The 12189-nt window shown below is 47.1% G+C and overlaps 1 protein-coding gene across 1 annotated transcript; it reads right to left on the bottom strand.

Annotated features, from left to right (window-relative positions):
• Positions 1-3306: 3306 nt before the first annotated feature.
• Scgb3a1 (secretoglobin family 3A member 1) lies at positions 3307-4690 on the bottom strand. The gene is made up of 3 exons (XM_036194802.1): positions 4593-4690; positions 3723-3958; positions 3307-3354 (listed from the first exon to the last, which is right to left on the bottom strand). The coding sequence occupies exons 1-3, from the start codon at positions 4645-4647 to the stop codon at positions 3331-3333; spliced, it is 315 nt and encodes a 104-aa protein (XP_036050695.1). The 5' UTR covers positions 4648-4690; the 3' UTR covers positions 3307-3330.
• Between the last annotated feature and the right edge of the window lie 7499 nt (positions 4691-12189).

Genomic DNA, 12189 nt, shown 5'->3' with positions numbered 1-12189 from the left:
CCAGAGAGCATGAGTTCAATTCCCAGCAACCACATGGTGGCTCACAGCCATTTGTAATGACATCTGGTGCCCTCATCTGGCCTGCAGGGATACATGCAGGCAGAACACTGTATATGTAATCAATAAATCTTTAAAAAGAAAAAAAAAAAAAAAGATTGAGCATTCCTTGGGTATATGGGCAAGAGTGTTATAGCTGGGTGCTGATTGATTCCCAGTTTTCTGAGAAATCGCCATACTGATTTGCAGAGTGGCTGTACAACTTTGCATTCCCACCAGCAGTGGAGGAATGTTCCCTTTACTCCACATCCTCTCCAATATAAGCTGTCTTCAGTGTTTTTGATCATAGCCATTCTGACAGGTGTAAGATGGTATCCCAAGAGTCATTTTGATTTGCATTTCCCTGATGACTAAGGATGTTGAGCAATTCCTTAAATGTTTTTCAGGCATTTGAAATTCTTTTGTTGAGAATTCTCTGTTAAGCTCTGTAGCCCATTTTTTAATTGGATTGTTCAGTATTTTAATGTCTAGCTTTTTTGAGTTCTTTATACATTTTGGAGATCAGCCCTCTGTCAGATGTGGGGTTGGTACTGGGAATCCAATTGATGAGAGAGGAGGGATTCTGTGGACAGGGGACATCGAGATTATGATGGGAAAACGTGCAGAGATGACCAGACACACTAGTGGAAGCCCATGAACTGTGGACTGGTAGCTATAGAGCCCCCATGGGACTAGACTAGGCCCTTTGGATATGGGAGACAGTTGTTTAGCTTGAACTATTTGGGGGGCCCCAGACAGGGAGATCAGGATCTGTCCCTGGTGCATGGGCGGGCTTTTTGGAGCCCAATGCCTAAGGTGTGACACCTTGCACAGTCTTGGTGCAGTGGGGAGGGCCTTGGACCTGCCTCAGCTGAGTGTGCCAGGCTCTGCTGACTCCCCATGGGAGACCTTGTCTTGGAAAATGTGGGGATGGGGGGTGGGTTGGGGGAAGGCTGGGGTGTTGGAAGAAGGAAGAGGGAGTGATCTGTGGTTGGTATGTAAAGTGAATAGAATAGTTCTTAATAATAAAAAGAAGATAACTGTCTACTAACAGGACAAGCCAAAGCAGGAAGTAGGAAGGAATGAGGAGCAGAGCAGAGTATTATGGAATAAGGAATAGAAAATGGAAAATAAAAATTTGCCTTTGTTGTGTCTTTGGAAAGATGAGTGAAATTCATGAGTGTCCAAGTCAGCAAAAGAGAAAAAAGTTGTTACTAAAATTAGGTTACTACCAACCCCACAGAGTAGAGAGAATTACTGTGGAATATTGTACAACGTTACACATCTCAAAAAGGGTGGAGAGACTTAAAATCTGAGTGGATATATAACAAATAATGGTACTGAGTTAGTAATGGGAAATGCAAAACAAAAACCCTGTGGAAAGAAGAGCCTATGCCTTCTTATGATTTCACTGGTAAATTCCAATGGACATTTAAGGATCAGTGTTCCTTCTTTTAAATCCTTGTATTTTGAAATTTTCAGTTCTTCAAATATTTAAAACAGGATGAGAACTTTTTACCTCTCCTGAGTCAGTATTATTACCCTGATGCCAGAACAGATGAAGTGGGCTGCAGAGGTGACTTGCTTATGAGCATGGACTGCTCTTACTGCCTGGCTGGCTGGCTGTTCAGTTCTCTAACAGATAGACCATCAGGTGTTTTAGACAGGCAAAGTAACACAGCTTCACAGAGTTAAACAAACGCAACATAAACAAAACACACCTTAAAATATATTCTACAACACAAACAATTTTTAAGGAAGGGAAAGATGTAGCAGATAACACCTGTGTGAATGGGGAGCCAGAATACTGCACACACAGTTAATAATAATAACAGTTCATTATTAAAACAATTCTGTGGTGGTGTGGAAAACAATTAAGGAATTAATATTGAGCAAAGGGGAAGCTGCCAGGTAATGGAGTCCTCGGATGATTCCCTGGGAGTGTAAAGACCCTGGCCCTGTGAAGACCCTTCAGATTTGTTCCCCCTTGAAGCCAAGCATTCAGGTCTTTATGACCTACACCAGAGAGCTGGTGACATAGAAATAAATAGATCCTACGTCAGCCAGAATGCAGACTTCCTCTGCCTCAGAGTGTGACCTTACAGTTCTTTGAGGGCAGTTCTCAGAAAGCAACTCAGCTAGGTGCTATCAGTTGCCAGCACTCAACAGCTATGGAAAGGACCTCTTGAAAGGGAAACTGGGTGACATACTGCAGCATCCAATACAGCCCACCCCTTTGCACTCTCCACACTTCTCAAATAACGTATCTGGGGACCAGCCTCTTCAGGATTATGCTGGTCTCATTTCCCCAGGAATCTGCAGGAGCTTGTCTTGGGCTTCAGTCCTAAGGTTTCTTCTAAGTGTTTCTCATTGTTGGGGCGGGGGGATCCACAAGTTGAAGAGGGTAGCAGATCTGGCTCAGAATGGGCTCTTTTATCTGGTATAAGCCTACCCACTCCCAGTTCTGGTGAGCTTCTGTAGTGTACAGTGTTCCCATGGCAACTTAGGGCATGGTTATCAGACAATCTACAGAGTCTGGACATGTTCTTGTTATCCAGGGACATGTCAGAGTGTCCCCATCTGCTTCACCAGAGATGGAAAACAATTCATCTTATTAGTCTTGGGGACTATTCAGATCAGTGTCTTCCATCCACAAAGCTCCATACTCTTTGATGGTCATAGGGGCAGTGTGTTGAAAGTGAGGTTCAAACCTCATCTGAGTCCAGGTGGCCTTTCCCTCTAGTTTGTGAGCTTATCACCTCCCAATACTGGAAAGTTGAAATCCCTGGTTATTCTTACCATAATTGGAATGGAAAACTCCAAGCCCTATGTTTTCGTATAACAGATCAAGTAGCTTCAGTTTGTAGGTCGTCAAAGAAGTGAGTAAAGCCCTTCCCAGGAAGGAAAATGCAGTTATTAATGAAGTGTACCGCGGCATTTCCCTGGATGTGGGTATCAGTGTCTGCGTTCTATGGGGCCTTTCCATGAACATTAGGGTCAGACCATCATGGTCTCCCTGGTAGAATACAGACTAGAGGGAATTGAAGACACTGGGATATCTGAGCAAAGACACCAGAAACCACAGAAAACAAGAACACCCTCTCCCCTCCACCCCCCACAGAAAGAGGCATGATGCTTTTGGCGTCCTCTAGGGATTGGCTTTGAGGCAAGAAGACATCAACTGCAAAGCTGCTCTAGCCAAGTTTATTAAGGTAGAGGAAAGTTGTGAGCAGTAGGGTTTCCATCTTTCATTGAAGAGTACATCTTGTCAGGCAGAATCCTTCCAGGTTCACCTCAACCAAATGCTGTCAGGGCTCCCTGGAAAAGAAGCCAAGTTTGAGAGTGCCCTTCACTGCCAAGGATTGCTGAGGAGAGGACCTGGGCACCCAGGGTTCCTCAAGGCAGAAAGGCATAACTGCTTGGTTCTGGGGAGGGTTCCTTTGAAGCCCATGGGGAGGGGGCCCTAGGACAAATGTCGTGGCCTGCTGGCAGCCTGCGAAAGGTATACCCTGATGAACTCCTTGGGCTCGTCACAGATATAGCTTAGAATATAGCTTCCTGGAGCAGAACAGGAATCAAGGGTTCCCTGATACAGACTGGGCTGCTTCCTATATGACTGTGAAGGTGACTAGGGAGGGTTACCCACACAGGGAGGGAGAGCCATTCAGGGAAGATGCCCACGTTACCAGCAGTGTCTTCACAGCCCCTACAGCCTCAGGGCCCAGCTCAGTGACACACTTGTTGGAACCCTTTATAAGAGGATCCACCGGAATGCCCAGGCTGGCCAGGATGAACCTCAGGATGCTCAAATTGCTTAATGGTAGGCTAGGCACAGCCCCGGCCACAGCCTCTGCAGCTGGGGCAAGGGCAGCCACCGGTTCTGCCAAAGGTTTGGCCACTGAGTTCACGAAGAAAGCAATACCTGCCAACACAAAAGAGAGAACCTAGAGCCTTCTCAAGGATCCTGAAGACCCAATTCCTCCAGGGGCAGCACCCAAGGGAGACTTCACAACCACACACCTACTTCCTGATTGATGACTGCCCAGTGTCAAAGGAGACACCAACAAAAGTGAGGAAAAGTGATCTCGTGGTGGCCCTGGGAGGGGATGGCTGCAGAGAGAGCCATAGGAAGATGGGTAGGGTTTCAGAGTTGGGGACATTCCTACTGTGCCTTTATGAATGAGGGGACATTAATCAGGTTTAAAACAGATGGGGTGGGCATTCTCAGCCAGGGCTGGCCTTTGATTCAGTTGTCAGGCTGGTGGGTGAAGAGAAGAAGCCAAAGGTGGGTGGGCACGTGAGAGGCAGCTGGAAGGCTCAGGTGGGCCTGGCAGCAGAAGGCTTTGCAGGGCACAGGAAAAAGAGGAAACCCTTGAAGTGGGGAGCATCTGGCTGCCTCTGGAGGCATTTCTGCTAGAAAAGCTACTACTGTCAGCTGCCTGGTGCACGAGAGTGGGAGGCTATAGGGCCCAAACCAGCTGGAGCAGGGGCCAGGAAAGAGCAGGTACTGATGGCAGACCCCTCCATAGGAGATGCCAAGCTCCAAGGGAACTCACCAGAGTCACTGAGCAGAGCCACACAGAACACTAGGAAGGTGGTGGTAATCTTCATGGTGGAATGAGACTCAGAAGATGCTCCTAAGACACTCTTCTGGAGCCTGTTCCTGAGGGTCTCATATATCCAGGGGTGGAACCTCGCCCTTCTGAGAAATGTGTTGTTTGCTCAACTAATGGGCAGAACTTCAGCCAACTTCCTCCTCTGGTCAGTGGACCCTGGGAGGATTTCACATCCCACCTCAGCAGTCCTGGGGATTTCCTCTTGGCAGGGTCTCCTGAACTCAAGTGCTGGACCTTTCTTCCTGAGGACGGGAACTGAGGATATGCTTTGTCTCCATAGGGCCCACCCAGGCCTACACCTAGAAACTGGTCTAACACTACTTCAACGTCACCACAGTCCAGGTCTGGGGCCCATGCTTGGTGGGAACAGGCTCCCCAAGGGTATGAAAGGGCTGAATGATTATGCAGGTTCTGGGGCTGGAAGCCTGAAGAGCACAGTGCAAATAAGAAGGTCCCTAGGACATCTCTCAATGAGCTATAGGTTCCTGGTCCCAGACTATGGAAATGTCACAGCTCCTGCTGGTCTGGGAGCCTCAGTGTGTTTGAGCCAGAAAGGAAAGCCCAGTAGCCTGGCTAGGTGACCAGTCCTTACTCTTGACTACTACTTAGTTGGGCCATAGCTGCTGCTGAAAAAAAAAAAAAAAGTGGAGGTGGGGTGGGGACCTGGGACGTTTCTCTGTCTTTGAAATTACTCTCAAAGGTGGCAGATGAGCTTGGTGTATTTAGAGTTTCTCTGAAAGCCCTTTCTTCTCTGCCACCTGCAGAAGTGTAATAGAGAACAAATCATTGATACCCTTCCAATTGGCTCATTAATGGGGGGATCTGGCTTCCAGTGCTTTGGAACGCCTCTATCACAGCAGATGAGGTGTGCCTTGGTCCTTGTGGCTGAAGAGGAAGGGTTCTCCAGCTGCCCCCAAACTGCTGTGAAGACTTACTGTGGGCAGATTTGCTGCGGGATGTCCTGTATGCTGTAAAAATATGTTGCTATGATTGATTGATAAATAAAACACTGATTGGCCAGTAGCCAGGCAGGAAGCATAGGCAGGACTAGCAGAGAGGAGAACTGGGGGAACAGGAAAGTGGAATAGGAAGAGGCGTCAGCATCAGCCTGCCATCCAGGGAGCAACATGTAAAGGCAACAGGTAAAGCCACGGAACACGTGGGAACATATAGATTAACAGAAACGGGCTGAGTTAAGTGTAAGAGCTAGTCAGTGGTAGGCCTGAGCTAATGGCCCAGCAGTTTAATTAATATAAGTTTATGAGTGATTATTTTATAAGTGCTTGCAGGGACCATGGTGCTGGGCAGGACCGGAGAAAACTCCAGCTACACAGATTCCACCTGTTTTCAGCCTGTGTCTCGTTAACACTGAGCAGACTCACATGGCTCTGCTCATTCCTTGCATCTTTTCCTTATTTTTTTGACCCGGGAGGCTTTTGTTAGTTACTGTAGAAGTGATTTCAGTGGGAGATGAGTTTTTAACTTGGGAGGTTGCATCTCCTTTGGATGGTTTTCCTGGAAGGAATGCTTGAGAGGCAGTGTTGAGACCATCTATGTTACTGTGGATATAGTGGGTCCCACTGTCACACCCATAATACCCCGAGCGAGCCTCTTGCTCAGAAGGGACATTGCTCTGACCTGCCACCTTCCTGGAAAGCCAAGCCCATTAATTGGTTTGACAGCAGTGTTCACCTGTGATAACTGTAGTCTGAGATAACTAAGTGGAAAATTCCACAAGTAATTCTCAACTCTTTCAGGATTTTATCAGATGAACCCGCCTTGCTTTTCTTCTTTTTAATCTTTAAATTTATAAATGCATGTTGTCATATTGGGGGGTTTCACTGTGACATTCCCGCATAGCATGTATGATGATGCAGTGACCATGACTCACTCTTCCAAGGCTCTTTCTTGCCCTCTGTCTTCCTCCCTCCCCAGGCCCCTTGCCCGAACCTAGTACTGCCTCTTCTGCTTTCAACTCTGTGTGTTGTAAGTCTGGATTCCATGGATGAGAGAAAACATGCAGTATTCATGAAAAGGCATAGTATTTAGTCTATGTGTTTGTATATATTTTTATTCTGTCTCTTGTTGTTGGTTTCTGATTTTATTCCATTATGATCTGTAACATGTAAGAGATTATTTAAATTATTTTGTATTTTTTGGGAGTTGCTTTAGAGTGTAAAAAAAAAAGCAAAAAGCAAAATGTGTGTTCCTGCTGCTGGATGGACTATTCTATGATGTCTATTAAATCCAGTTGATCTAATGCAATGGTTCTCAACCTGTGGGTCATAGCCCCTTTGGGGGCTTAATGACCCTTCACAGGGGTTGCATATCAGATATTTACAATTTATAACAGTAGCAGAATTACAGTTATAAAATAAAAATAAAAATAATGTGATTGGGGGTCACCACAGCATGAAAAACTACTAAAGAGTTGCAGCATCAGGAAGGTTGAGAATAACCCCTTTCATATACTGTGTGATCCTCCTTAGTTCACCAGGATCATTTTATTATTATTATTATTATTATTATTATTATTATTATTCATGGATCACTTGAAAATATTCTTATTTATTCTTTGTCCAGCATCTTTGGATTCTCAGTTACTGTAAAGCTACAGATTTTTGGAGGAGACATGTTAGCGCCCCACACCATGTTGCTTGTGTTTCTGTGCTGAGATTTATACATATGTCAGGGTTGATAATGTCCATTTATTGTGGGGGGGTGTCAGTGACTAGCTTCTCTGGAGAACTCCATCCCCAGTACTGTCTGAAGAGGAAGCAGTGGTAACAACAACATTAAAAACAAATCAGATACAGTAATACACTTAAAAGATGTAAAAAACTACTTTTCCACTGATAGTATTAAAGAAAGGCAACAAAATGTAGAATAAATGCAAATTTAAAGTAATACAAAGTTATCCCTAATAAAGAAAAATGTTAGTGGGCAAAGAAAGTAAGAAGTGAAATTGTACAACAGGATAAAAAGGAGAAAAGAGAAGAGAAAAAAGAAAAGTAAAAGAGAGGGGCTGGAGCGCTGGCTCGGAGGTTAAGAGCACTGACTGCTCTCCCAGAGGTCCTGAGTTCAATTCCCAGCAACCACATGGTGGTTCACAACATCTGTAATGAGCTCTGATGCCCTCTTCTGGCATATGGCAAACTTGCAGAAATAGCGCTGTTTACATAATAAATAATATAAATCTTAAAAAAAAAAAAAAGTAAAAGAGTCTTTCTAGTTTTTTTATGTAGCCAGAGAGGGAGGTGAAATCACATTTTCAGGAGCTGGATGCAATCGGAAATCACCGCGTTAAGTGAAACAAGTGTACAGATCAATACCAATGTTTCCTCTCATGTACAGAGCCTAGATGTAAACCTGGTGTGTGTGTGTGTGTGTGTGTGTGTGTGTGTGTGTGTGTGTGTGCATGCGGTTGGTGGCAGGGGAAGGGCTGTAGTCAGGAAACTAGATCATGATGGCGGGGGAAATTTTAAGAGCTGGAGAGGGAGGACGGGTGTGTAGTAGCGATGTATAATGACACACATGTATAAAGATGCCATGAGGAAAGTAATTACTCTGGGTGCTAATCTAAAAAGTTAACTTTAAAAACTACCACAGATCTAATCCATATCACATAGCTATCTGTGAATTCCCTTACATGCCTTTTGAAGGTATGAGCCCCTTCTCCCCCCCAGAACCCCTCATCTTATAAAGCTGAAAGCTATACCTTTTCTTCCGTTCTTCCTCATGGTCCTTGCCCTTTAGGTAACTCTAGACCCTGCTATGATATCCTGGATCAAGACTTCAGGTGAGCAGGGGCTGCTGATCGGGAAGCGGGGTTGTTGGAGCCTTCTGTTTGTCGTTCTTGAGTAATCACCATGCTTTTCCACAACAGCTGCGCCATTTTGCATTTCCACAGACAGTGCTTATACGTCCTCACTGGCACTCCGTATTCTCTTCTGGCAGGATTCCAGTGGCCCAAGTGATCAGATTGGGCCTCTAGAGGCTGAACTTGGGTCTACTTTTCACCATGCTGGCTGAGAGCCAAGTTCAGGCAAAGCCCTGAATGACCTAAGAGGCCAAGAGGAGGTGGAGGCCAGCCATCCCTGAGGCTCTGACAGCTCGACAGCTCGTGGACTCCTGGTGTCAATCCAGTGGCCTCCCTCACACCCTTCCTGGCATTCTTTGTTTTTAAAACGACCTCCCAGCAGGATGAGGTGCTGTATACTTGGGCTTCTATAACAGTGCCCCGTGGAAAAAATAAAACAGAACAGAGCAAAACAAAACAAACCTTCCTGGAGCTGAACAGTAGCTTAGGAGCGGAGTCTTTGCCTCACAAGAGGAAGGCCCTAGATTTGATCTCCAGTGCTGAAAAATGACAATAACAAAACAAAACAAAGCAACCCCGCCTCCTTCCACCTTCCTGATTTAATAGTTTGAGTGATCTCTTCCTGACTTCCCATGAGCCTGCAGTGTGACCACAGGCCTCTTTCAGATGACTGTGAAAATACATCCTCACAGTATGTATGCCATTATCTCCCTGCTCCCACACACTTTCCCCAGATGCAATCATCCAAGTTGGGACTTATCCCAATCTGGTCCCAGTCTTCACCACACACTGGCTATTAGAACTGTCCTTGTGACCATCTTCAGGGCTAGTCCATGGGGATAGTTGAGATCTGCCTGAGTCATGGGGCCGGATGAAGTGCTTCTGGATTATCTGAAGGCCGCTGTCAACACCTCCCTGGTGGCTAAAGACAGTACCCAGTTACTTGCTCACTCTTCTGGAGGCAAGCAGTCCAACATCACTGGGTTGAAAGCCAAGTGTTGGCAGGACTGCACTCTCTCAGGGGCTCTATGCAGCTAGAGGTTCATCCCTGGCTTCTTATAGCTTTGGGCATTCTTTGGCTCTGGCGATATCTTTCTAATGCCTGTCTCTGCCATCTGATTGTGTGTGTGTGTGTGTGTGTGTGTGTGTGTGTGTGTGTGTGTGAGAGAGAGAGAGAGAGAGAGAGAGAGAGAGAGAGAGAGAGAGAGGAGAGCTGTTTGCCTTTTTATTATGGCTACACGTCATTGCATTTAGGACTCACCCAGATAATCCAGGAGAATTGCCTTGTCCAACTGGCCATAGAAAGTGACATTCAAAGGATTTGGCAATTAGTTTTACTATGTGCCTTATCCTTTAATATTTGTGTTGCCTTCTCACAGGCCAGTGGAGTGTCTCCAGTGGGTGTCAAAGCCTACCTGACAAGGGGAGAGGGAGGGGGTGGACAGGAGTGGTCAGCATCCATTCTGGACTTTCTCTACTAGTTCCTGTATGCCTATCCCCTGGTGGCAGAGGGCTGGCTATGATACCAAGGAAGTGCTTGGCACTTCTTCAGATAACAGGGTCAGCTTGTCCCAGGACATGTTTGCAGGACATCCTATGGGCCAAAACAAACATTCATGCCTTGCCTATCCTCTGGGAGTTCAGGAAGTACTAGACGTAAACAGTGACTTTGAAGGCTCTGAGCATGAGCCAAATATCCACTTTGGAACTGTAGAACCATGAAGACCTCAAAGCTGGGTGCTCAGCCAATGGGGTGCTCCAGCAGATGGGGCCTCTGTCAGGGCTCCTGGCTTCAAAAGGCAGGGTGGGGAGTAGTGGGAGTGGGAGTGGGGGGGGGGGTTGCCGGGGAGGGAGTCATCCAGGCAGGATGCTCAGTGCTGTGCCTCAGGTAACAAAGACAGCAGGCCTCAAGGACTGTGACAAGAACAGAGGCTTGTCTACTCCTTCAAGGTCCATCAGCAGGCCTTTGTTTGAAAGGCCCCCAGGCTTGACCATGCTTTCTCCATGCTCAGATTCCTATCCCAGGCCCAACTCAACTCTCAGAGTGGCTCTGGGGTTTCCCTGGTCTATGCTTGGTGCACCTCCATTCATGTGAACACACCCGGGCCCAACTTGTGGCTGTTATGGGCATGCAGAGATGGAGTTGAAATGTGGGCTGGGACTGCCAGCAAAGCATCTCCTGAGCGCCTGGGTCAGGAGGGTCCCAGAAGGTCTCTTCTTATTTTTTCCACTTTAATTTTTATCAGTCACTAAGACTTGCTACCACAGAGCCCTCTCTGATACCCAGGCTAAGTACATTATTAACCAAGCTATGGACCCAGTTCCATCTCTCAGTGAGGAGTATGGCTGCCCTGCACGAGCAGGTACACCAGCTTCTCTGCCTTTTCAGACCAGGCATCTTGATGGTTACTCATCATGGGAGTTGTCTGGAGGTGAGCGTGAGACTTCCGTGATGACCTTTTCAGTTTTTACCATGACTCATTGCCATGTGGCCTTGCTGTGGGCTAGTTAGGTTAGACCTCTCTTTTTGTGGTTATTATGTGCTGCAGGACTGGTCTTAAAGAATTTGCGCCCATCTCTATGTATAGCCCATGAAGGTTGAAGCTTACAAATGGGCCGTGTTGAGTTTCTCTTCATTCCTTCTGTATTCTTTTCCCACCAGGAGGTGGGGATAGATGGACAGCCTCTGGGGTGAGCTGGTGTGCAGCCTCTTCCCAAGATCCTGGACCCCTTCTTAAGTCTGTGGAGGCATCTGATCTCAGATTCCCTTCCTTTCCACCAGTATGGCCATCTTCCTAGTGATGTCATCATCCTGGGTCATGACAGTTGTATGGTCAAGGGATAGATCCTTCGATCTCTCTTTTGCTTAAGTAGTCACCACGAGGCCAGGTGGGCACATTCAGGCTCTACTGGCAGCTAAGATGAGGCCACCGCAGCAGGGCCCTGGACTCTGTTTAACACCAGGTAAAGGTGGCTTGAAGAAGAAGCCTGGATCTGTCTGGTATGGCTGCAGCCACTAGCAGAGCCAGAGCAGTGGGGGCTGCTGAGCTCTCCCGGAATCCCTGGCTCACCCACCCCGTATACAGATTTGCTGTTCCCTCCTCTGGGGCCACTCGTGAATCTCTGCCAACCTACCCTCCTCGGTGGCCTCCTTCCTCCTTCCTCATGGCTCAGTCAACTGGGCTGTGGGTTCACAGCAGTGTCTCCAGTGTGTCCTGTTAGTACTTGAACGGATACCTTCACTTTGGTCAATATTGATCTGGCTCTTTCAAGCACTTCATTTTCTCCTTCCTCTCCCAAGGCCTCCTACAAAGGACCCTGTAGTGGAGGGGGTGGGACGATACTGTCAGCATGGTTCTCTCTGAGAGGGCTCAGGGCATTGCTGAAGGTGGCAGAGATGCTGACCCACGTGCAATAAGCGGTGATTGGAATTCCAAGGAAGGTGCTGCCATCCATCCAAGTTCAGCTGATGTCAACAGGACCTTGCCCTTCTCGGCTATCTCTCTGCTCCCCTTTTTCAATTTGTCCCTTCTGGGGCGACAAGTCAACAGCCAGCGATGCCAAGCAGGAGGCAGTGATGTGGGCTCAGGGAAACAAAACCTCCTCCTGTCTGCAAGGCCCTCCTTGGAGGTGTCAGTGGGCTCTCACTGCTCCAAAGGGCTGTGTGCTATTTCTGCATGGGCTAGGATGAAGTCCTATTGAGTTCATGGACTGAAG

The sequence above is a fragment of the Onychomys torridus genome, chromosome 8 (genome assembly GCF_903995425.1).
Source record: "Onychomys torridus chromosome 8, mOncTor1.1, whole genome shotgun sequence".
Taxonomy (NCBI): Eukaryota; Metazoa; Chordata; class Mammalia; order Rodentia; family Cricetidae; genus Onychomys; species Onychomys torridus.
Note: the sequence above shows the minus strand (reverse complement) of the source record. Positions and strands in the feature narration are given on the sequence as shown.